The 25,940-nt window shown below is 34.1% G+C and overlaps 2 protein-coding genes across 2 annotated transcripts in view; both read left to right on the forward strand.

The window, feature by feature from the left end:
• Positions 1 to 1,352, forward strand: part of LOC117345094 (von Willebrand factor D and EGF domain-containing protein-like) — a 29,900-nt gene extending 28,548 nt beyond the window's left edge. Inside the window, exon 12 of the mRNA XM_033908044.1 lies at positions 1,147 to 1,352. Within this exon, the coding sequence (XP_033763935.1) occupies positions 1,147 to 1,248 (102 nt within the window). The 3' untranslated portion in view covers positions 1,249 to 1,352. The remainder of the gene's footprint in view (positions 1 to 1,146) is intronic.
• Positions 1,319 to 25,786, forward strand: LOC117344686. The gene is made up of 22 exons (XM_033907514.1): positions 1,319 to 1,364; positions 2,076 to 2,218; positions 2,957 to 3,115; positions 3,240 to 3,432; positions 3,701 to 3,888; positions 4,805 to 5,101; positions 6,048 to 6,302; positions 7,737 to 7,820; positions 11,442 to 11,548; positions 11,746 to 12,046; positions 12,340 to 12,425; positions 12,853 to 12,916; positions 13,589 to 13,807; positions 14,247 to 14,458; positions 16,480 to 16,801; positions 17,000 to 17,158; positions 17,524 to 17,713; positions 17,938 to 18,125; positions 18,456 to 18,716; positions 19,874 to 19,973; positions 22,574 to 22,676; positions 23,930 to 25,786. The coding sequence occupies exons 1-22, from the start codon at positions 1,319 to 1,321 to the stop codon at positions 23,979 to 23,981; spliced, it is 3,729 nt and encodes a 1,242-aa protein (XP_033763405.1). The 3' UTR covers positions 23,982 to 25,786.
• Positions 25,787 to 25,940: the final 154 nt, after the last annotated feature.

Here is a 25,940-nt window from a genome sequence, read left to right on the forward strand (position 1 = left end):
ATGTATATTAATATGTCCTTTTCAAGGATAATAACCGTTTATATTACTTCTTTGACCCATATATATATTGAATTTCCTGTCGTAGTTGTACCGAGAGAAGTATATATATATATACATTTCTCTCGGCACAAATACGTCAGGAAATTCAAATCTATATCTTCGGATCACCAACACATAGTGTATATGATACTTTGTGCTAATAAATAGATATATAACATAGTAACACAAGTAACGAAGGAAGACAACTTTTTGGATTCGAACTCACGATCTACGGCACAAAATCGCCTAGCCAGAAATATCCGCAGCTTATACCGCTGCGCCACATCGGTGTTCTTAAAAAGAACGTTTCAATGGCGCAGTGATGGTCGGCCCGATACTCTGACATGATCATTGTGGAAGTCGTCTATAAGATGATATGAATACCTGGATCGCAATGTATTTACATACATGGATACGAATTGTACATATGTTTTAAATATTTCTATATTTGTTGCTGTAATTTGTGAGGTTTCCCTTAATGTATGTTACAATGATGTCTTATAGTTTCCCCGAGTAGTTTACTATGCATGATATCGAGTCTTGTTTCTGTTTTCAGTAATCTGGTTGATTTCTTTTTAATTTCTTTACAAAACATTGATATTTGAGGTATTGGATCCTTGCCTTGTAGCAGACATATTACAATTCATTAATAGATATGATCTTTCCATACCTTGATGGTGTGATTTCTTCCGCCAGAGGTGTGGTGTTTTCTGATGTCGAATCCAAGGCTTTGCTGAGGTTAAGACAATCAAGAATATCATCCCGAGGTGATTAGAAGTGTATATCGCCCCAGAGGTGATTCGTGATTTAAAAAGAGGAAATTTTAAAAGAATAATTTGCATTGTTTGACTAAAACTGCAAAATATTTGTAACAACAGAAAACTTTCCATCAATTTAACGAAGATTACAGTTGAATGGTAAGCTTAGTGATTAAATACTTTTCAAAACTATATCAACCGATATATATATTTTGTTGACATAATTATTAATCTTTATTCGGAATACGAGACACGGTCAACACAATATGATTTCTTACATTTAGAAATACTAAAACTATATTGATGACTTCGATTAATTACCCAAAGCGTGTTTTTTCTTTATATTTAGATTATTCTTCCAACAGGAACCCAAATTTCGTTCAGTCATTATTACTCCAACAACAACAGAACGTTTATTTCCTCCATTTCAATCAAGCCAGTCTCTAGCTGATCGGGAAACTTCCTCCGGGTTGTGTGGATACTTGGATGGCAACACGAGGACAACGACTTCAGAACTAGAGATGGAACCACGACACAAAACAGTACAGTCTTTGCCCACGACTGGATGTGAGTGGGATACAATATCATCATTTTATGTTATCATAACGTATGCGGTTGTGGTTGCGTGGTTATGCTGATGGTTAACATCATGAAATAACGGGGATCACTGTATTCCCTTGTTTGAAAAACCAGGTCTTAACTTCATCAACGATTTAGGACCTTACCTCACGGACGAGTCCTAGAAGGACAAAACAACTCTATGTTGCTTTATCATTCATCTTATGTGTCTATTGTACAATCCCTTCAAAGATTTCTGGTGATACACTCTTTCATGGTTGCTCTAGAAAAAGTTGATTTAAAGGTTTTTAAAGTAGTTATTGTATGTCATGTATTTTCTCTCAAATATCGCTTACTAAATGTTAATATAACTTAACGAAACAACCTCGTATTACCGATATAATACATAAAGGCATTTGTGTACGAAAGATAATCAACTTTAAATTCTCCGCCTTCTAATTATAGGAGAAAAAGTACATCCGAAGCCAGAAAAAGGCCATTACCACGGGTTAACTATGGTAGTGCATTAATGTAAACTGGTTCATTCTTTTAGGGTGCCGCAAAATGAAAGTTTATTTGGCGAAGTGGATTTGTCTGACGCAGCCCTAGACTTACCACGGTATTGTAAATGCAGATCAAACTCAACTAAGTACTCAGATTTCGACAATAACATAGAGTGTGACACTACAGAAACGCCATTATGCTCGGTTACGGATACAGATAGCTTTTTCAAAACCTGTGATGAACCTCCTAGAAGGAAACGTTCAACTTCACATCGTCGGTATCGTCGAGCTTTAAATGAACAAGACTCCCCGCCGAAATTCAAAATCGTTTTCACTGACGATGCTGACGAGGAACCAGAGGTATTAATAAATATTTTATTATTCTCTCTCTTTCTGCACGATACTTAGCATTTTACAAATGTCGTTCTTCAGGTTTAAAATATATCGCAAATCTCTCTCTCTCTCTCTCTCTCTCTCTCTCTCTCTCTCTCTCTCTCTCTCTCTGTTATTGTGTCAGGAAAAGAACGTCTTGATTTTGGGAAAAAATACATGCATTTGTGAATTCATTATTTCCGGATTTCTGCACGTTATTTAGCATTTTACAAATTTCATTCTTCAAGTTTAAAATATATCGCAAAAAAAAAATCTCGATTTTTTTTTGCCAGAATGCAGGGGGGATGTCATTATGATATCTCTAAAACCCTCACTTACTATATATGATGTTTATTGTTTGACTTATGTTTTTTTTTTTACATATAATAGCGATTTTGCAACTCCAAATCAATACGAATGATTGAGAGTTTTTCCCTCTAGAACTTTAGTAGAGTGACACGAAATACACTCTTTCATTATGTTTGTTTTTATATATATGTAAGATAGGTATTCCAAAGCCTCAAAGAGGTTAAATAGGTTGTGAGATGGGTTTTACCATATTTTGTGATTTCTCGGGTATACTATCCCTATCATGCATCAGCACATGAGTTTAATATTGCTTGATTTGTCCATTGAATATATGTTTAATTGCAAATATACCAATGATTAAAACATTGAAGCAGTATTTTTTTTAAATGTAATATCAAATTACATTGGAAATTATAGCCTCCGTCGTGGAAAAATGGATGGAATGAAACTTCAGCGGAAGAAGCTTGCAGGACATTTATTCAGGATCAGAAATTTTTGAAGAAATGTGAAGAAGTTTTAGAAGCAACGGCCAATGATAATGAAGAAGGTGTTCAATCCTGCATCGAAGATATCAAGGTACTCTACAAACAAGAGCAATATATTATTGAACCTGGCATTCTTTAGAAATTGGAAATTGTTTATGCGCTATTCAATGTATGGTTATGGATACATAAATTCACACACCCATTCAATCTTCCAGTTTACTGGAGACACTAGGTTTATGCAGTCCACCGCTGATAGTCTTGCCATAAGTTGTCGGATGACGGCACTGAAACTAGAGAATCTCACACAAACAACAACAGCCATTGATACGGGTGGTGAGACAATACTGGAAACCATGCTCAATCTAGACTGTAGAAACAACTGTTCTGGAAACGGAGTATGTCAACAAGGTAAGTAATATACATCGACTTGTACCATTTTATCATATATTACTCATTCTTGTTTTCTTGGATGGAAACCAGTAGGGGATACCGGAAAAGGGTGGCGAAAGCGCGATACCTACTCTGTCACTGATAACCATGCAGCTTGTATCATACACAACATACGATTGTTTCTTCCATTTTCAAGCGTAGACTGTTAAAGAAGGTGAAAATACAATTGTTTAATATAATTATTAAATATTTTATCATAATAATACTTTATCATTTCATCCGCTAGGTCAGTGTGTATGTTTTGGTGACTTTGATGGTGCTGAGTGCTCCATCAGGCCGATACAGCCACCCATTGTATCCCCTCAGACAAACCCAGGGCTATGTAAGCGTGATGTGTATGCTTGTAACACATTCTTTGTGTCCGGGTCAAACTTTGCAGATGAAAACATGACATGCAGAGCTGCTCATTTCACGGTAAGATAATAGAGAAACAATATAGTTTACATTTCAGTATTTGACCATTCCATATCTACTCCCAGAATAGGGCGCGGTCAATTAGTTACATATACTGTTACAAAGATCAGACAGCTAAGCAAAATATCAATTTTTATTATGTTTTGTATGTAAATACGATTTACGTTAATTTGAATGCTTATTTATATAAATATATGATGATTACATCATTCACAAGTACTTTATTCAAATGATGCAATATTACTAGCTCTGAGATGTAAACTAATTGATAATGCTTCTACGATAACGAGGGAAAACAACTTTGATATCCACAAATACATACCCATGATCTCAGATCGTTATGTATTATGTAGTTACAATTTCTTGCGAAATTCTATTCAATAGGATTCTTGAACATGCTGCCATTTTTTTTAAATACTGTTACTAATGAAAATTTGGTCCAGCTATCGGGATGCATAGCGGGCCTCTCTACATCCCTTAACAATAGTGTGGCATTAGAACACCGGTTATAACACATTGTTGTGTTAAATCTCGTCCATAGACAGAGGTGATGCATTTTACATGAATTTTCAGTATCACATTGATATGTATAGATTGGCAATGCCATTATTTGTAGGAGTTAAAACTTTTAAAAAAATACCGCAAATAAAAAAAAAAAGTAACAGAAACATTTTCTGAACTACCATCCTCCCCTTAATTCCAATACTGCTCTCCTACGGAAAAACTCAGATAAGGAATTTTCTTAAGTTAAGCGACGTTAATGATTCCGGAGTCTGTAGAGTTTACCCGCAATATTAATATTAAAGGGTTATATATAACACTACTGAATACAATCTCAAATTGAATCTAATAATAGATCCAGTACATGTTCAACCAGGAATATAAAACCGAACCTATTCTCTACCTTTATCCATAGGTCACGGAGAACGGTTACAATCTGACCTCAGTCAATGACACATTTCCAGCCAGGTCTGTTGGGGGCGGGTTTGGCTGTACGTGTACGATCAGTGACGCCTTGAGGAGGAGAAAACGATCTATAGACGACGTCTCGGACAGGGTGAGGCGTTCTACAGATGAGAATCCCACGATAGCAGAGGGTTTCTTCCTGAGTGTGTCTAACGACGGCTCGACATTCAGTGATGAAATCGTCGTTATCATATACGACTCCTGGTGCCAGACGTGTAATACAACGAGTGTCTCCTGCTTCGAATTCGTGAGTTTTGATATTTTGTATGAGTGAGTTACGTAATAATATGGTACATTAGGTGAAATGCTTAATCATACACACTGTCCATTAATGATGAAATCTTATATTTCTTCATAGGTAGCAGTGTACAGTCAAAATGCCCAATTGTGGAAAATAAGGCACATGTTAACATAGCTAGTTAACCCTACATATTACCTATGATAAAGTATATATATATTTGTAATTTATACACCGTTTGCAATTTCAATACATCTCTACATTTTTTCTATGTTTTTCAGACACGTGAATACCATGGCAACCACTTCAAAAAATCTTAAACAAAATATCATGATATTTGACCCAAAATTACACAATTCTCTACACATTTTATTTTCTGAAATATATTTGAAAATCCCAAAGACAGCATAAATATTGTTTTGTCATATGTTGTACATAGAGATTTTTCGCAATCTTACCTTGACTGTGAGGTACCATATTTCGCTGTAGGCAAAACCAAAATTCCGATGTAATATATTTTCGGAAAATCCGTAACCAATTTATTTATTTTAGTTTTAACAAACGTGAAGCCTGTGTATACTACTTCATAATGAATATACCAATTATAGTGTACATTCATTTTTTCATATTTTATGCATATCATAATACAGGAGTTATTTGCTTAACAAGAAAAATCACCCATGGCCACCCAGTCTTTCTGTTGTCTGCTACCGTAAAATACTACTTCAACAATGTTCTGTCATTTTAACTAACGCCATGAATTTAGATGACACACTTCTTGACTGAGGAAATTGAGCGCAAAAAACAAATAACATGGTATCACTGTTACAATTCCTGATAGCTTTGGGGTAAGGAACACTCTTGCTATAAACTATTCTCTTGCCATATCAATCGGTTGAAAAGGTAATTCTGTAGTTATATCCGTTATATGGCAGTTAATGCCTTTATTTTACAGACTTCCTGCATAACAACGACGCCCTCACCAACAACAACCAGTATGGATCCTTATAATACCACCTCTGACCAAACAACCATGCTTCAATCGACAACCACTTCGGATGCAGCAACAAACACTGCTGACTCGACAACAACCACTAATGAACCCACAACTACCACTACTGAACCCACAACTACCACTACCCAACACATAACAACCACTATCCAACCAACACCGACCACTACCGAACCCTCAACAACGAGTACTGAGCCGGCAACAACAGCTGCCGGTATGTATCTTATTAATTATTAAGTGTATCTTATTAAGTATACTAAATAAATCCCGAGTATTAATTTACATGTATAGATACGTAACTTAATCATAGTTTATCCTATCTATGATAATTGACGATGCATCTTTCGGAACCCCTTGTTGGTCTTGTTCTCGTACTTATTGAATGGTTTTAATGTGAATTGATATTTGCCTATATTTGCCATTTCTATCGATTTTTAATTAGTTTCCCTCTACATGTCGTTATTCCTAGGTTTTGTATTGTATTAATTATATAACCTCTACTCCTAACTTATAACTTTGTTACAGATGTTTTGTTAACAGCCATTGTTACTCCAGGACTAGAGGAGAGGACGGGAACACCCCCTAAGTACCAACACTTCCGTGGAATTCAAACTTTTAGAAATAAAATTTGTGTGTGGTGTAGCATTTAGAGATAGAAGTGTGGATCCCGAACAATTTCTATATGACATCACGTGGTACATAAACGACGCCATGGTACTGAAGAGTTCCATTACGAACCTGACGTACGCTGACTTAGCAACAACAGGACGACTACAGGAGATACACTGGAGGGGCGTGCATAGATTGAGCTTTCGAGGTAGAATAAATAAGTTTTTGAGTTGATACTTCATAGCAAAATCAAGTATTAATTATATCACGTTGATCTGGATATATCTTGTATATTTGTATTTGAATCACGTTTTATGAAAATCACCATACAGCCTTTATCTTTGCATAGACTTCTGCAAGTCCCAGTATCAGCACGCTTCGGTTTAAACAAGTGTGTTGAATAAAGATAAAGCATTGTATCTTGCTTTGTCGAACCGAAGGGGTAGTTAGCAAAATAAAGCAACATGGATTTCTTCTCAATTTTGTTTTATGACCAACTCAAATCATCAACACATTAATTGAACTAAGGGAAAACTTAATTCTTAATCTAATTTTAACTTAATTTAATTTAAGTTTCTCTTACAACATAAAGGATCTTATCTGGATGGACTATTCTTTGTAATTTTTGCAATAAACATGTTACATGCAAAAAAAAAAAAAAAAAAAACCACAAAAAAAAAAAAAAAACAAAAAAAAACAAAACTGAAAGATATTGATATCTATTCTTGTAACATACTTTTTTGGGATGTAACGCAATAAATTTCCTGCCTATGTCGCGTTTCTCATATGCAATGTATATCTATATGAATGCTTTACATCAACAGCAATATGTAAGGATTTTATATTTGGGTAAAGATATCCTATAGTAATATGTAAGGCTTTAGTATTTGTGTAAAGATATCTTATAGCATTATATACTTTCTCTGTTGATACAGAAGTAAAGATATCTTTTAGCAATATGTAAGGATTTTATATTTGTGAAAAGACACACTATAGCATTATAGACTTTCTCTGTTATTTCAGGTGAGATGTGGAGTCGCACTCCGTTCCGCTGACAACATACCGGGGTCTGTCACCTTAAGTGAATCGTTCTATGCTGGAATTCAGGTAACGTTATCCCTTATCATATATATCTATGATTTCTAATGTATCCACCATTTCTTTATGCTTTATTGAAGTTATTACGGTTGTCTATGTTGAGTACATGAATCTCCATGACAATATGATAGTGCTTTGACAATCATTTGTCTATCAGTTAACAAGTTTTTTTTTATCAATTAACTTTGGCTTTATACCCAGTATAATAACCGATAGTGCAGTGATAACCAAAATACAGTGTATCTATAAAGAGTAAAGGAATTTGTGTGCAAGCCCATGCAGTGTCGTAGTTGCTTTGATCTTTGACAGATACATATCTAATTAAAAGCTGTTAATTAGCTGTTTATTACAAAAGACTTGTATACGTTCGTGACAGCTTCCGAATCAGTGACACTTTGTGCTTATTAACTTAGAAACAATTTGATTGAACATGTCGAGGCAATATTTTCCGACCTGAAAAAGTGGACAGGTGTGGTGTCCAGCAATGTTGATTTCCCATAGGCCTATTCGTAAACATATGACTGCAGAGCCTACCAATAGTACACACAAGCTATCGTATTTGCTCCTCGGGCCATTACGAAACCCGACCTCTCTTATTATTTTAACTGGTCGATGAATTACGACAATCTGAAATGTTGATTATCACTTAAAAATCAGTATGTGTCTATTTTAACTGGTATATATTAAAAAAAGTATTAGATATGTTGCTTTTCACCCATGAATAAATGCAACAGAATACAACAAACTAGAACACAAAATACAATATCAGTCTTCCTGAGGTGCGATTTGGGCCTTTCCAATGATCGCTGATGCTGCTTTTTAAGTGTTTTTTTATGTTTATTTTATTTTTGCAAGAATTTTTACATATCACATAATAATGACATGACATCCACTTTCAGCCATACATTATCTAACACCCATGATGTGTGTGAGAGAGAGAGAGAGAGAGAGAGAGAGAGAGAGAGAGAGAGAGAGAGAGAGAGAGAGAGAGAGAGAGGTGATTTATATTTAAAAAATGAATTTGTTTAGAAAATAGAGGCATCAAATGGCAGGGACTGGTAAAGTACACGGAGATTTACTCAATTTACTCAAGATGTAAGTAGTAATGCAAAAACGTTGCCCTTGCGGAAGGAAATATATCAAAATTAGAATAAAGTTACACAGACGAAAATTAACATTTTCATGTTCATGTACTTTTTGATGTTATATATTATATATATATATACATGTCACTGTAAAATTTGTATTAATGTTTCCCACTTCTTCTTTAGCTCCCTCCCCTTTAATGTTAGTGATGTATTTCTGTACTTTATAATGATCAAGTATAGAATAAATCAATGCATTGATGTTGAGTGACTTATGTAGACATACATTTCTGTAAATATATTGCTTTATTAGCAACATTATTTGATTGTCAATTTTGTATAATGCAGGGTTATAAGTATTAATCTTGCCAAAAAGTTTTGTTTGTTTCTTTAAAGTAAAAGGAATTAAAAGAGCTTTCAATAACAAATTTGATCTTCGTAAAAGATTTTGAACTTGATCACATTCCCAAAATACATGTTCAATGTTTTCTTTTTGAGAGTTACAAAGATTACAAAGAGGACTATCTCCAAGTTTTACTTTAAGAAGAAAGGAATTGGTGGTTAGAATATGGTGGAAAACTCTAAACTGTAACCACTGAAGCTTGGAGGTTTTAGTAGTTTGATAAGGCAGTGTGTATGCACTCAATCAGTCCTCCTGATTAAAATTAAGATTTGTCCTTGCCTTTGGCGACTAGAGTTTTTTTTATTGTTTAACAAGTCATAAAATATTTTTGAACCTTTAGTCCTTTAAGAAATATAACAATGTTGACCGGTAGAATAGGACGAGTTTCTTTTTTTTTCTACAATTACCTGTACATTGTTTTGTAGACATTTTCTAATGGATGATACTACAATGTATTCCATTATATTTCAAAAAGTCTGTTTAAATGTTGTATTTATGTATAAATTCATCATATGTAAAAATGTGTTAATATTATGGTCCTTAATGAAGTCGCCTAAAACATAAATGCCTTTTTCATACCACCTGTGATAGAATACTGGTTTGCTACCAATTATTACATTAGCATTATGCCAAATGGGTGTTTGCAAGAGTGACTTCCCCTTTACTTGTTTTATATTATCAGAGTTATCTGGTCTATACCGGGCACTTAAAACATCCTTCCAAAAAATTATTCTTACATTTTTCTTGGCAGATCTTTTTAAAGTTACCTCCAATATAACAGTCGTTTTAAGTTCACTTATTTTACTTATTAAAACAAATTTCCATTTACCTGGGGATACATATAGTCTCTTGATCCAACTTAACTTCAATGCATCAATAAAATTAAGTATTAAGCATTTTCAGTCCACCCTGAGCATAATCTTGAACTATAACCTCCCTTTTAACTTTATCAACCTTACTGTGCCATAAAGGGAAAGTGATTGAACTGGGAAATCATTAACGATTTTATCAAGTGTACTTTTCCGATTGGAGTTAGATTTCTTCTACTTCAAGTTTTATTAAGACTTTAGTTTCACATTTTTTTTTGGTCAAAATTTATCTTTATCATTTCATGCAGATCAACACTGAAATCTATTCCTAATAATAAACAAAATTTCTTTTTCCCTATTGTAGATTTAACTCTGGCAAGAATTGGTCCTGACTTTATTTTTTACTCCCAATCCATACAATTTCAGTTTTGTTGATATTAATCTTTCAGCCAGAAATTTTTGCAGAAGTATTTGATTAACTTATTGATTCTTTCAATGATTGCTCAGTACTATCTAGTGTCAGATAAGTATCATCTGCATACTGAGATAGTAATACATTTGTACTATCAATTTTAATACCCTTTTTAAGTTCTTATATTGATTAATCTTAGTTTGTATTCAAATATTATTTTTTCTATAATCAGATATTTACTTATATGAATAAATTCATACAAAGGGAAATACTGGAGATGTCTCATTGACAATATAATTTTGATATTTCAGAGATATTAAATATACTTCCCTTTGTTATTTTACTTAATGTCATGTAATTGTCTGTAGTATTTTTGAATTCAAACTAATAATACTCGAAAAAAAACATAATTCAAAAACATACATGTAGTACAATTACTTAGTTACCGGTCAAAATAACATTAAATATAAGGAAAAAATGTCAAGAGCAGATGTGAATGCGTACACGGTCCATCACCATCATAAAATGTTTTTGTTTTCAGATCTGACTTTAAACAGGGATATGGCAATGAGTATGATACTCCATTAAATCGACAACAAATAGTTGCCGCCTGTGAATATATGAAATATGTATATGCAAAAGGTTGTTACGATGTGTACAATTCAATGATAGCTTAGTGTTGACATCGCTAGTATCTAAACCTTTAATGTGAAAAGGTTAAATAACTTTTTGCTTAAAATTTATGTTTATTCCTCTTTGACCATTTAACGGAAATAATTCATCGTTCGAATATGCTGTTACATTCCTAATTGTAGAATCTCCATATATAAACGGTAGTATATTTCTAATGCACTTGATATCACATCATATACAGTTAAATATCCAGAATGATATTATTGTATTCCTGTTGCTCTATTACAGACAGATACACGGGAATACGTGGTTACTGAAGGTGACTGGTTCGACATACAAGTGAGACTTACTATTCCTTTAGGATGCTACTTCCAAGCTAATTCTGCTCTAAACGAGTAAGTTAAAATAATAGAAAGTGTTATACAATTGAAAGAAACATTAAAATTTCGCCTGTAAATTTATTTACCCAAAATGTCATGGGGACATTATACTCAAAGCCATATCCCTAGTTAAACATGTAATTTGGGGAAAAATTTTGAAATAAACAATTTATGTCAGACATACTTTGTCCATCTGCTTCTGAATTTTGTAGAATTAATGTCATTAAGGAACACCAGTGTACGCTGACAGTTAGAATAGTAATTGGTAGGGACAGTTCCGGTACCTTTTGCTCTGCTGGAGGTCTAACAAACGAACCTATCTCCTTCGGAGGATATGGCTGTGGTTTACAATTCAATCATTCAAACTGGGACTCTGCGCTGGCCGTCCGTGTTTACGGGGCGTCTGATAACCTTGTAAATGTGCGGAATAGAGAGGTAAAAGTGCGCCTTATAGCGGAGGAAGTCGTGATTCGTCACAACGCCTGGAATGCTGCCTCTTCTCAGAACATTTCCGTACGTAAAACCTATAACTACAAGGTATAGTAATGTCTATATGAAATCTCCCGATGACACTAAAATGAATTACAACGTTAAATATAGCTTTAATAATAAAACACAATAATTGGCAAATTATGGATACAAAGCTGTATCATACAGTGTTTAGTGATTCTAGGAACCACAATGTGGAAATAAGACCTAAATCAATACAAAATTAAAGAACGACATTAACCATCATATTTTGTTTTGTTTGTTTGTTACCTTGGATACGTCACAATTAACTAATCATCTCAGACTTACATGTACAGGTGAGCGTCGTTGATGCAGACATCCGGGTCGTCACCAGTGTATGTAAAAGCTACAATGATCCACACATCCGCACGTTTGATGGCAGGTAGATACTTTCAATATATTTAATCATTTTATATATATTTTTTCTTCATTTTTAACAATACACTACACATTAGTTTTATGTATTTTGTAACAAGACTATAGGTTTGGGGGAGGACTAGTATATATGTGTACATTCATGTAGTTTGTCTTGAATGTTATTTATTATCATAATCAATCATTAAAGTATATTTAATCATGTATGAAAGTTGTACCATTGAAACGTGTGAATTCAATGAACGCCGTGTTATACACCACGTCCTAAATCGTACATACATGAAGTATAAATGCAAACATTGCTGTATTCTTTTCTTCCAATACCCATCTCTTTAAATGGGTAGGTTGGGTAGGACTAAGGGTACTTTTTAAAGACTCATTTTTGGATTATTATAGTGATATATTTCATTAAGTCAAAACCATTTTTCTTCCAGGAGCTGGGAAAATCAGCGGCTTGGCGAATTCGTGTTATACTATAATAAGGACAAACAGCTTTCGGTAAATACGATATGTAGTAAGCCTCATATTGAAGGATTTGAATTTTGCTGGACATATTGTTTTATTTTTCAAGATAATCTGCTTCAGTATCTATACACTTTTACAAGCGGTGTTTAAGGGCCTCAATACCACTTTTATAGAGTTCCTTTTCTTGACTGTTCAGAGAGTCATCCACTTCATGTATGATTTTGTCCATTTTGCAAAAGCCTCTTGTCTTGGTTACTTTAGAGTGCTACCTCCTCGGTATAAACCAACCAAATGAAACCAGTCCTCATCCTCATGGTACACGGCCCTAAAAAAGAGAAAAAGTAGGACTTGAAAAGAACATCCTTGAGTACTTCAAAGGACTACAGGCCATCCCTCGTATATAAAATGTAAAACAGCTTAGGGAAAATTCTTGTCCTTAATAAATATTCGTAAGCCTTAGAAGCGCGATCCGATTGAACTGGTGTATACAGGTACGTGATCATAACGTGTTATCACGACTTTACACTGTACCACTTGTTGTAAATACATGAACATGCCATGTTATCGCGGCTTTACACTGTACCACTTGTTGTAAATACATGTACATACCATGTTATCACGACTTTACACTGTACCAATTGTTGTATATACATGTACATACCCTGTTATCACGACTTTACACTGTACCATTTGTGGTATATATAGGTACATGCCATGTATCAAACCTGTGCCAATGACGTCCCTGGAGCGACCTGTAACTGTGGATTGGCCGTAAGGAATAAAAAGGCTCGCTTTGTCGCCAACTTCTGCTCTGCTCGAATCGGATGGTTGGTTAGTGACGTAACCAGGTCAAACCGGTACATAGAGGGGTCCTTTTGTGACGACACACACATGGCGATAGAGAACAACGGAAATTCATATAAGGTATTAGTGAATAGTATCTATTTACGTTCGTCTTTGTTAGAATTCAGGAAAATAATATAATAATTGAAAGCACTACTTATCCGTAAGGGATGTGGTTTGAAGATGTATGCTTGTATTTTCATTATATGTTTCAAAAAGAAGAAACTTTCGCTTAGTTATATAATATTTTCGTAACTTTCTAGCCACCCATGGAATTAGTTTATATGAGCTTGCCTGTTATTAAATCCATTCGACCTTCACATCATGTCACTTAGATATGTACAAATGAAAGGAAATGTAACAAGAAGCAATCATAATTTTGTTAAAATTTTAATATTTCAACAGATATAATAGTTAACTATTAAAAGGTTTATAATCGAGATATTCCGTTTACATAAATACAGATAAGTTATTATTTTTTGATACAGTTGATAAATGTTTTACGTATTTTTGTCCCAAGATAACATTGCCAACAGGCACGCAGATATCCTTCTACCACATCACAGACAACAGCAGTACAACCATTGGTGGTATCACAATCAAGCCCTCTATTGCTGACTGGCAAACGTCCGGGGGACTCTGTGGCTTCCTGGACGGAAATATTACCAACGATTTCAGGACGAGGGATGGTGGAACGACAAGTGATGAACGAACATTTGCACTGGACTGGAAGTGAGATAATTGTTTTAGAACTTATCAACACTGTTCTAGTGGACATCTTATTTAAGTATCTTGACGCTATCTTTTATTGTAATAATTGTTGTTTCTGTATATTCTTTCCTGAAACAAATGTTATGGGTGTAACAGTTGATCATTGCGTTGATCTGATAAATTTCGATGTTGTGCTAAACTTGGAATAGCTGTATTACCAGTAACCTTTATAAGACAAGTTCGTACCGGGGCTATAAAGAGATATTTCCATTCCAATTAGGTTTATAAATTCAGATCGATTTTCCCTCTATATATCAATACATCATGCTGACTTTGGATGCTTTAAGTTATATATTGCAAGTATTTTTATACCAGTTGTTGCATTAATGAATATAACTCAACAGTTTGCACATCGGTCTTACATCTACTACATGTATATCAGTGACGCAGTAGTTTACAATGATCCCAACGAAGAAGCAATGAGAATGCCTGCCATGGTTTCAATAATAATTCACATAATATTCATATGAATAGTTGGACTTCTTTTTAATGCTTTAATTTATATAAGGCAACACCAGATAGTCATAATGTCACGACAAAATAATACATAGCCAAAAGTTCTTTCCCTAAAAAATTAACATGTCTATATTTTTAAATCATTAATTCATCAAATGCACAATAAAAAGCAACAAAGTTCGTGTCAAGAGCGAGGTCACACGGGCGTTAGGTTTTGTCTCACGTTTTTAAAGTACACGTGCTAAAGTGTACTCTCCTGTTTCGGTGTGGTCATATAACATGAAACTCCATATTGAGCATGAATAGTATCATTTAGTTCTTTTTTGCATATAAGGGATATTATTAATCCTGTTTTTACACATACACGTTCATATGAGAATGGAACACATGTTAAATGTCATCCTAAGATACAATATAAATTTACAAAAGTATTAACAAAACTTGGTTCTTTTATTGAATACTATAGGTTCAAGCGAATCTACTGATACATGAATATCTATATTTTAATGTCATTTTTGTAAAAAAAAAAAAAGGACTTTTGAATTACCAGACTTGTTACACATTAAAATTGTAAACAAAAGACACACTAATGAACAACAGAATCAAGTATAAAGTAAGCAATAAATCAAGTAAAAGTGACATGCATATAGGATTTAATGAATTAAATGTTTGAGTTTTAACCTATACAATCACCAAAAAGATTATTGAAAAAATAATATGTTCGAGAGTTTAACCAATAAAATCACTCAAAAGATCGTTAGAAAATAAATCTTTTCAGGTTTAACAGATGGAATCACTCAGAACAAGCATTAGCAAAATACAATTTCTAGGTTTTTACCAATAAAATCACTGAAAACAATATAAATCAGATAATAAATGTAAACCAAAGGATTATCTCAGCACAATGCCACGGAGTCTGAAATATTCAGGGCTAAAGTCAAAATCATAATGACTAAAAACTTTAACAGTTTTGTAGTGAAAGTTTCTAATGTTTACTGCCATATGGCGCAAACTTGTCCAATGACTGATCAGTTATATATTTTTCTAAATTAACATGTTACATGGTAGTTATCACTTACATATATCTAGCAAATAAGTCGTTAGCACTTAAACGTACAGGGCATGGGATTGGCTAGCACTGACTGTTACTTGGACAGAACATTAATATCTAGCATTTAAATATATCTAGTAAAGAAGTGACGAGCGCTTCAAAAGAATCTTGAAAATATATCATCGGAGAAATATTACTTATATTTGAGGTCTTGAGATGGTATAAGCGAGATATATGTAATTATTGGGACAGTCTTTAGCACCTATCTGTACATCATCGGGATAGTATTTAACACGTATATGTACCTTTTAGGGAAAGTATTTAGCGCTTAATGTACCTTCTCGGGATAGAACTTAGTACGGTAATGTACCTTCTCTTGAACGTATTTACGATATATATTTATTTACACCCCCCCCCCCCCCCCTGAAAGGGATATCATAGAGCGCTTAACCAGAGGTTTGGTTCTATATTACAGAATAACGGGACAAACTGGTGACGTATCTATGTTTGGTGGTGCCAGCTTGCCGGATATCAATACAATGTCGCCAAGGTATTGTAAATGTAGAGACCGAGTGGCTCATGGTGACGTCACTACTGCCGAATGTAACCTCGAGTCTGCCACGGCTCTGTGTTCTGGCACTGGATCCGACAGCTTTTTCAAATCTTGCGATGAAACTTTTCGTCGGAAGCGGTCGGCATCTGAACCTCTTCAGAGACATAGACGAGCTGCAGGTGACGGCGATGTAGTGGCCAAGTTCCCAATAGTTCTGGAGAGTGACGCTGACCTAGATCCGACGGTATAACAACATCAACAGTGATTCTTTTGTCAAATTTTTACGAATGAATTTTCTTTTAAATTATAGTTTTTATTTAAGGACAAAGTTCAGCATAGCTTCGATTTTTGAAGGGATCATGAAATTTATTTCGGTGTTAATTGTGTAATACATTTTAAAATTGCAAATGGTCAGTAGCTTCCCGTTTTTTATTTTGACCAGCCTTTGTCATGGAGGAATGGATGGGATGAACAGTCAGCGACATCAGCTTGTAGACAATTTTTGGAGAATCAGAAGTTTTTACAGAAATGTGAAGAGATACTACCCGAAATGAGAAACGAGACAACAACAGGGATCCAAGCCTGTGTTGAAGATATCAAGGTACTTTCTACCAATACTCCTCTGGGTTGAAGGGAGTAGAAAGTAATAATGTTCTCTGTGTGTGTGTTGTTTGGGGTTTGGGTGGAGTTATGACCCCAATAACGATTCGATATGGCACAGTGGCATGTGATATATACCATACAAGGGGTAACGATATAACGATTCTTGAAAAGTAGCATGGCACATAAATCTCGTCAATGAAAAATAAACCTAATTCATAAATGAAGGATACATAGACATTGTTGCAGTTTTGTATTAAAAAAGATATATATCTGTGCAGTTTTATATATCCAAAGCTACAGACTCTTATTGTTTGCTAAGTTTTTGTGACATACGTGGAACTACTGAATTATGTCGTGTTCCAGCTGATTGGAGACAGCAGGTTCATGCAGTCAACGGCCGATACGTTGTCCGAAAGTTGCCGGATGACGGTAGTCAGACTAGAAAACCTCACCATGACGTCATCACCTCGTACACCTGGCAAATCGGTGTTAGGCGAAATGTTGGACCTAGATTGTAGGAATAATTGCTCCAGCAACGGAAGATGTACAAACGGTAATTTTATTTTTTATTTTGAAGAAATCATTTTTTTCCCAGATAAAGTGTGAATCTATTGTTTAATATCAGTGCACATGTATAGTTGTTTTAAAGCTATAAGTATCATATCTATTCAAAATCTTCATCTTTATCATTGACTTGGAAATTCCTCTTTTAGAACTCTGTTGGCTTACCAACAAAAAGTAATGATGGAGATTAGAATATGTGTTTTTATCTTCCAGGAAGCTGTGAATGTTTTGACGACTTCGAGGGAAGTGACTGTTCTATACGGCGATCATTACCTCCTATTATGTCATCACGGACAAACCCAGGACTGTGTCAAAGTGACGTATACGCTTGTACTACCTTCTATGTCTCCGGCTCGAATTTTGCAAGTGAAAATGTGACTTGTAGAGCTGTCCATCTCACGGTGGGTCTATAATCGAACCCGTTAATTATCGTAACAAATCTCTTTCGAAAATGAATTACGTGTGCCTCCGAATATTTTTTATTTTTTTCTTAATTCATCCAAGCGTTTTTTCAACAAACTGGTGGCATTGATTGATAGAGCTAAACGTCCTTGTTCCGGTTATCACCGAGCCTTGGACACAAACTGGTCGCATGGTTTAATGGTCTAGTTTTATATGTAGATACATTTTGAAAATTGTGAACACTCCAAAATTGGCATCATCATACGTGAACAGGATGGCGAGAATCCATTTATTAGGAACGATTGATCTTTAATCCTTTTTCATTTCAGATACACGAATCAACATACCAGCTGACGTCACAGAACGAGACATTTCCAGCTGTACCAATGTCCGGTGGTATAGGCTGTTCATGTTCTTTACCACAGTCTCCCCGGATAAGGCGATCTTCGCATGACAATGCTGCGATTGCAGAGGGATTTTTCCTCAGCGTTTCAAATGACGGTGTTGTTTTCAGTGATGATGTAGCAATTATCGTTTACAACTCAACATGCTTTACCTGTAACACAACGTCCATCTCGTGTAGTGTAAAGGTAGGTAATAATATGAGTCATTGATCGTCATTCGGTACCGTTCCATCACCAATAAACAAATCATAATGAATATACAGTAGAATCGAGTATGTATATTCAGACACGTACATGTACAATAAGTATATAATGTTATTTTGGATAGATCCATAATCGATTTTATCAAAGTGTAAATATCATTGTTGGGACTGGATGACTAACAATTACGAAACTGTGATATTGGATACATTAATTACATTAATTGTTGGCTGGGTAATGAAAAATGCTTGATAACTTATGGGCTAACTATACAGCAAATTAAGTGGTAGCAATATTTCCAAAGCTAAAATTCACCAATATGGTGCAATTTAACAGAAATAACTTGATAAATATTTAGTATTATAAGTAAGCTGTATGTGAATTTCAACAAAACGAAAAATACGTGTTTTGATGGACACAATTTGCTCATTTGTATGACGTATATTGCACAATATCATCATTTTTTTTGTTCACACGTGTGTATAGCACACAAAAGGAACGAAACTAAGTAATATCACACAACTATTGTATACAGGGAGGTTTTTTCAAGCACCCAAAATGCCCTTATTACACACAATTAAGAAATCTGAAAATGGTAAGAAGATTTTTTTTTTTTGAAGAAAAAAAAAAAATCTTTGAATTTGAAGTAAAGATGCATATTCTGAAAAAAAATCATTAAATCCACAGTATCGCTATTTGTTTTGAAAACGTCGTTATTACAATGTTCAAATGCCTTGATAATATGACACAAAAGTATTGTCATTGATTGAAATGCTCCCCTTTATGCCATATTCGTGCATTATTATTCACAGCCAAACATTGCATTTCAAGGTAAAAACAAAATAAGTGTTTATACGTACATAAAGTCAATCCGATCAAACAAATGCTCCAAATTCGTACAATAGACAGTAGTGAGCATAACGCTATGGTCATTTTCCCCTTCTTCATCCTACCGCAAAGTAGCTCTACGGAAGAAACTGTTAGTTTAGTATCTACTGCAAATTATTGATGATTTTTAAAAGTACATTCCATGCAAACATTTGGTTTTAAAATTAACATTATTTTGCTCTTAAGCAGAGTCTTTATTGATCAATTAAAAAATTAGACGTTGCCTCTCCTATTTGTATTTTATTATGATACAGAGTTCTTGTCAGTCTGCAACACCTACGCTACCTACAACGTCACCAAGCAGCGGCTCCGTTGGTACCACACTGTTTACAACACAGGACGATCAACATCATGGTATTATCTAAGTTTATTCTGCTGTATGTACTTTATCTTAAAACTTATAAAATATTTTCGAGAAATCTGACAAATAATAAAAGAATTGTACAAAGGCACCCAGAGAGCACCTTGAATTGTTCCTAATATAGCAATGGATCTCACAGCTGGTTTGGCCTTCTAGAACTAGCTAATAATGCTTGGTGCCAAGATATGAAAAGTCGAAATGAAAATTGAAATAAAGAATGAGATGTAATGTTGTGAAGTATGGGGAACTCGCTGTACGTTAAATATCGCAAGCAAAACCAGAGACGTCTTTCCAGTTCCAAGTCTTTTATATGAATCCTCAAAAATGTATCTTACAAACAAAAATAATTACAACAAAGGGGAATAACTCATATACATATGGAGTTAGATTATCTCCCCTAGATTGTACAATTATAAGATATCTCACAGACCAGTAACACCATATACATAACATGCCCTCCTTAAAAAATTGAACCCTGTGAAATTAACAACTGGTCGTGAGAAATCTGATTACATGAATATACAGAAATCAAGAATTTTACACTATACATTTAAACGTAACTATAAAAAACGAGTAAATCTGCCGTAAAACTTCGCTTACACAACACCATGTTTCCATCATACCTATATCTACCCTCCAGCTGCGCATTTCTGGAACACAACTACAAGGATGCAGACTTAATAGTATGAGTAATAGAATTTCACATACAAAAATACAAGTTATCAAGCTGCACTAAAATGATATTAATTTCAGTAATTTAACAAGAATTGTATTAAACTTTAGTAATTAATTATGACTTCTACACAAGATACTATACAGTATTCAACTATGAACCTAAGAATGTTTGCATTTGATACAGTAGATCAAATGCAGATTGTCATTCTGAAACCTATCAAGCTCGTCATTCAAAAATAATACCAGTAACATGATAAATGGTAAATCCGTTGTGGTAATACTCAGCTAACTTTGTTATATATACATATATACAAACTTGCAATATCACCATGTTGTGTATTATACCGTGTGATTATCAGTTATAGAGTAAACCATGAAAAATATTCTAACAAAGCAAACAAAGAACGTCACTGCTATAGTAGATTGAAAATAAGTTCAAATATTGGTATGAAGTCCAGAGAAGTCCAGATATCTGTAGGTGGACCAGTATGATATAAGTTGAAGTCGTCTGACTGGAACTGGAACCGAGATGAAACGTTAATGAAAAACAAACTGCAACAAGCCAACAACTGAATTCAGCGAAATACCGTCAGCATTATCCCGGGGTCATGGTTAGACGTCAGGAACGATAATCAGGATACTGGATCGTTTAAATGTACAAATCAGGATAAAGGAATACTTTTCCTTGGAAAAACGAAGTAAATCAAGTGATACCGCGGACCGTAGTCACACTCACATCCTCGATCTATCATCATGTTAGTGACGTCATGGCACATTGATTGAAATATATAGACAGAACATGGAAAGTTTCTTCTTGCATCAATATTAATATCCGATATATTATAAATGTCAAAAATATAAATAAAAGTGATACATGCTGTCAGTGGATATAATAGTGTGAATACGTCTGAAGTCCACATCTTCCCACAAAAAAGCACATGGCGTGAAATGTCTGGCCGACGAGCCGGGACGAGTACAAAGACTCGCCGGCCACACGACGAAATACAATATAAAAAAGTTACATAGTAGTAGTTGAACACCAAACAGGATTTAGATTGTAATGTTTTGAAGTATGGGGAACTCGCTGTTCATATCGCAAGCAAAACCAGACACGTCTGTCCATGAATCCTCAAAAATGTATTTTACAAACGAAAAGAATTACAACAAAGGGGAATAACTCATATACATATGGAGTTAGATAATCTCCCCTAGATTGTACAATTATAAGATATCTCACAGACCAGTAACACCATATACATAACAGAGAGGTTGATTAAATAAATCTCGAAATTCTCGGACTTGAAATTGAAAAAGAACATTAAATACACATTATTTTGAACCGGCGTCACTTTCTAGATAAGAAATAAAATATGACATGCCGCGTAACGGCAAACTTCGTGGACTTATAGTCTTATGTAGCGGAGCTAACCACCCACCAATTAAAAACTTAACATAGGCCATTACAATAGGGATTGACCATAAAACATTATTTATTTTACAACAATTAACCCAATATGCATGATATAGCAATCTATTGTACAGCTATTTTTGCCTTCTTTGATTCGCCAATAATGTTTGGTGCCAATGAAAGAAAGGCCAGAAGGGAAATGAAATATACAACGAGATGTTCTCAAACACCATGATTAGATAAAATTTAAAATTCTCGGATTTTAGATAATCGTAGAATAACATTAAACACGCATTATTATGAACCGGTGTCAATAAAAGAGGGCGTGACCATGACGACATATGAAATATACAAACTTGTTTATTGTATTTATTTTATAATTGACCCCTTTTCACGTTCGATCAGGTAATGGAACCCGTCCCCGAAAGGCAAATCTGTTACTACTGTACCACTCGGTAGCTCATGATTGTATTAAACTGACTAACGGATCATTTTCATCTGTCTTTTTAGGATACATCAACATCGGATTAGTGGTTGGCGTTGTTATTGGAGGATTAGGAAGTGTCGTCGTGGTACTGTTGCTGACAAAACTCATCTTGGTTCGCGTGACATCGTATGTATATCTAGACATCTTATTAATACCTTTTATATTTATAGAATGCAATGCTAATACATTTTTTATCCTAATACAAGATCATATTTATGTAGTATCCTACTAATACATTATCATACTTATAGGTTATCATACTAAAAGGGTATCATACTAATAAGTTATCATACTATTAGAGTATTATGTTAAAAGAGTATCATATCAATAGAGTAACATACGAATATAGAATAATACTTACAGAATATCATGTTTATAGGCTGTGTGAAGTAAGCTCAACATACGACATACGACATGCAACATTAAAAAAATCATATCTTGTGTTTTCACTAGCCAACGAGGGAACTTTTGAATGTTCAGCGGCTAGACATACGACATACGACATTCAGATTTTGAATGTTCAGTCGCTCAACATTCGGCATACGACATTCATATTTTGTGGTATGTCGAATGTTGAGCGGCTGAACATTCAAAATCTGAATGTCGTATTTCGTATGTCTAGCCGCTGAACATTCAAAATATGAATGTCATATGTCGAGCCGCTGAACATTAAAAAGTGTCCTCGTTGGCTAGTGAAAACACAAGATATGACTTTTTTTGAATATTTGATGTCGTATGTCGTATGTTGAGCTAACTTCACACAGCCATGTTTATATGTTTTACTCTTATACCTCTAGAGTATCATACTTATATAATTAATTTTCCATTGTTTGTACGCAGAATGCGGCTTTCTGATAAGTTGAGACTTTTTTTCATATCACTATTAAAAAAAAAATTACGAGAATGGCGCGAAAAATGTGACGTCACAATACGAAAATTGACGTTGCGTATTGATTTGAGAAAAAGAATCCCATATAAAACCAGTAAAATTGTACATAAAACATGTTTTCAATTAGAATATGATTTTCAAAAATTAACTATCAGCGTTGATGTCAATTATTTTTTAGTTTCATAGGGGTATGAACAAAAAAAATGTTTGCAAACATCTGTAAGAATCCGTTTCGCGGATTCATACATTTTGCAAACAAGACATCAATGCTTAAATAGATCATACTAATAAATTATCATACTGATTTAGAGTATCTTCCTTACAGAGTATTATATTAAAGAGTATTATACTTATATAGAATCATCCTCATAAAGTATCATACTTATAGAGTCTCATTCTTATAAAGTATCTTCCTTATAAAGTATCATGCATATAGAGTATAATATTGTAGAGTTATGTGTATGTATCACCGTTGTTTCTTTGTCAGCAGGGAAAAGCCACAAACAGTCGACTTGGTGCACTACAACAGACGAAACAGTTAATGGGAGCATGGCAGAGGCTATCCGAGTCGACGACGATCCTCTCTATACAGCCGCATACAAATGTGATTTCATTAAGGGTCTTTGTCATCCAATTATTTACTTGTTTTCAATGACTGTTTAAAGTCCCGTTGGTTAGAATTATCCGTTTCATCTTGTAAATAAACAATGGCAGTAGCTTGGAATATACGTACCGGACCTACAGAATCATTTTATGTATACAGTTTGAACAATGATATACAATTTGTATTTTTCCAAATACAGTTTCACTACTTTGAGAGAATTCAAGTAATTCTATATTTGTATTTAACAACATATGTATATATCAGATATCAATTTAACGTAATTCCCAATACTGTGGTGATATGAAGGATAATGCTCGTCACTTCGTCACAATATTACGTCGTTTTCTCTGACGTCACTATTTTAAGTCACGCAAATTCTTACCGCCCACTTAATAAAACAGTTTCATTAACGTTACTTGCAACGATTTATCATGGGCTGGTAGGACCGGGCGATTCCATAATAAATAGTGTTAGGAATTGACACTGTGTTGATGTGGGACTTACTCTTGCTAGGAAGCAGTACATAGTAATACATTTAATATAATAAGTACTGTTTAATATATCATTACCATAAACCATTGTTAGCACAATATATTTCAGCTTTATAAAATAACGCAAATGTTATTTTGATAATGCGCAAATCATACACTCATTCCGATGGTTTTGTATAAAGATACATTTAAAATTAGTTTTAAATGTTTTATAATGCACATGTACAATCAAACTAGTATGTAATCATCACTTAAATGATTCTACCCTATCCTATAATCGTTTGAGTGGATAGTGGACTGGTCATCAAGAATGCGTGTCAAGTTCCAGTGTATCAGGTGCTGATAATAACGCCTCTGTTAGACCATGTACGCAAAGAACTGTTCACTAGTGTTATCAGTAAACATTCAATAAATTAAGCTGTATTATTTAATCAGTTGTAGAGTTAGTATCAATGTCAGACCCTGTTCCGTAACATATTTCGTTAAGATGGCTGTCAAGTTCAAATGGAAGCGGGAAACAAGCATAGAACATAGTCTGGTCATTATTTTCATAATAAGTTTTTAAATTCAACGACAAAATTGATATTTCAAATAAATTATTATTTACTTATACATTTGTATAGTTTTATTGAAAATGTGTTGCACAATCGGTTGTTTGTCTTAGTTATGCTGTTTAATTATCCTCTAATGACGGACTGTTTTGTTACACAAACCAGTAGACTTACAGAAGTTCTAGTAACTAGGCTTAATCTTCAATTTATTAGGAAAATATGTCTTAATTGGAATATTAGATTGGAATATTGCTTTGAACGATTCCATGTATTGAGTTGGTCTGGTGCCAAATTCAATAGTTCATTAATTTTTTCTTAAATGCAACTCAATTCATCACCCGATGGATTAGACTAAAGCATCATTCAATCCTTATGATGGGAAATAATTGCTTGTAATTGCATTTGAATGTAAACGTGGTGTCGCTAATTTCAAAACTTATATGCGTTACATAAATAATATCTTAACATATATGCTGTTCATTATCATGTTATTACAATTTTTAGTTTAGTGAATTTTCAAAATAACCATTTATTAATAAATACTTTGTTTTTGTTAAACAGCCCAAATTCAATATTGTTTTTGGATTTCGTTGTGAAAATATGACAATCCTTCAGATCAAATGTGCTTCAACTAACTACTGACCAAATGTTTTATTTTGTTATGGTATATCTTATAATAAAGTTATCGTGATGTTCAGTCAGTATCTTTTTATCTGTTGTAACTGGGACCTGCAATCCTCGTGAGCAAACCACAAAAGTCTGAATTCTAAACAAAACATAAAATACTGGTAACAAGAGATACAGAAAGAATATAATACAACAGAGGGAAAAGAAAATGGCATTTGAAAAAAAAAA

Source organism: Pecten maximus, chromosome 16 (assembly GCF_902652985.1).
Source record: "Pecten maximus chromosome 16, xPecMax1.1, whole genome shotgun sequence".
Lineage (NCBI taxonomy): Eukaryota > Metazoa > Mollusca > Bivalvia > Pectinida > Pectinidae > Pecten > Pecten maximus.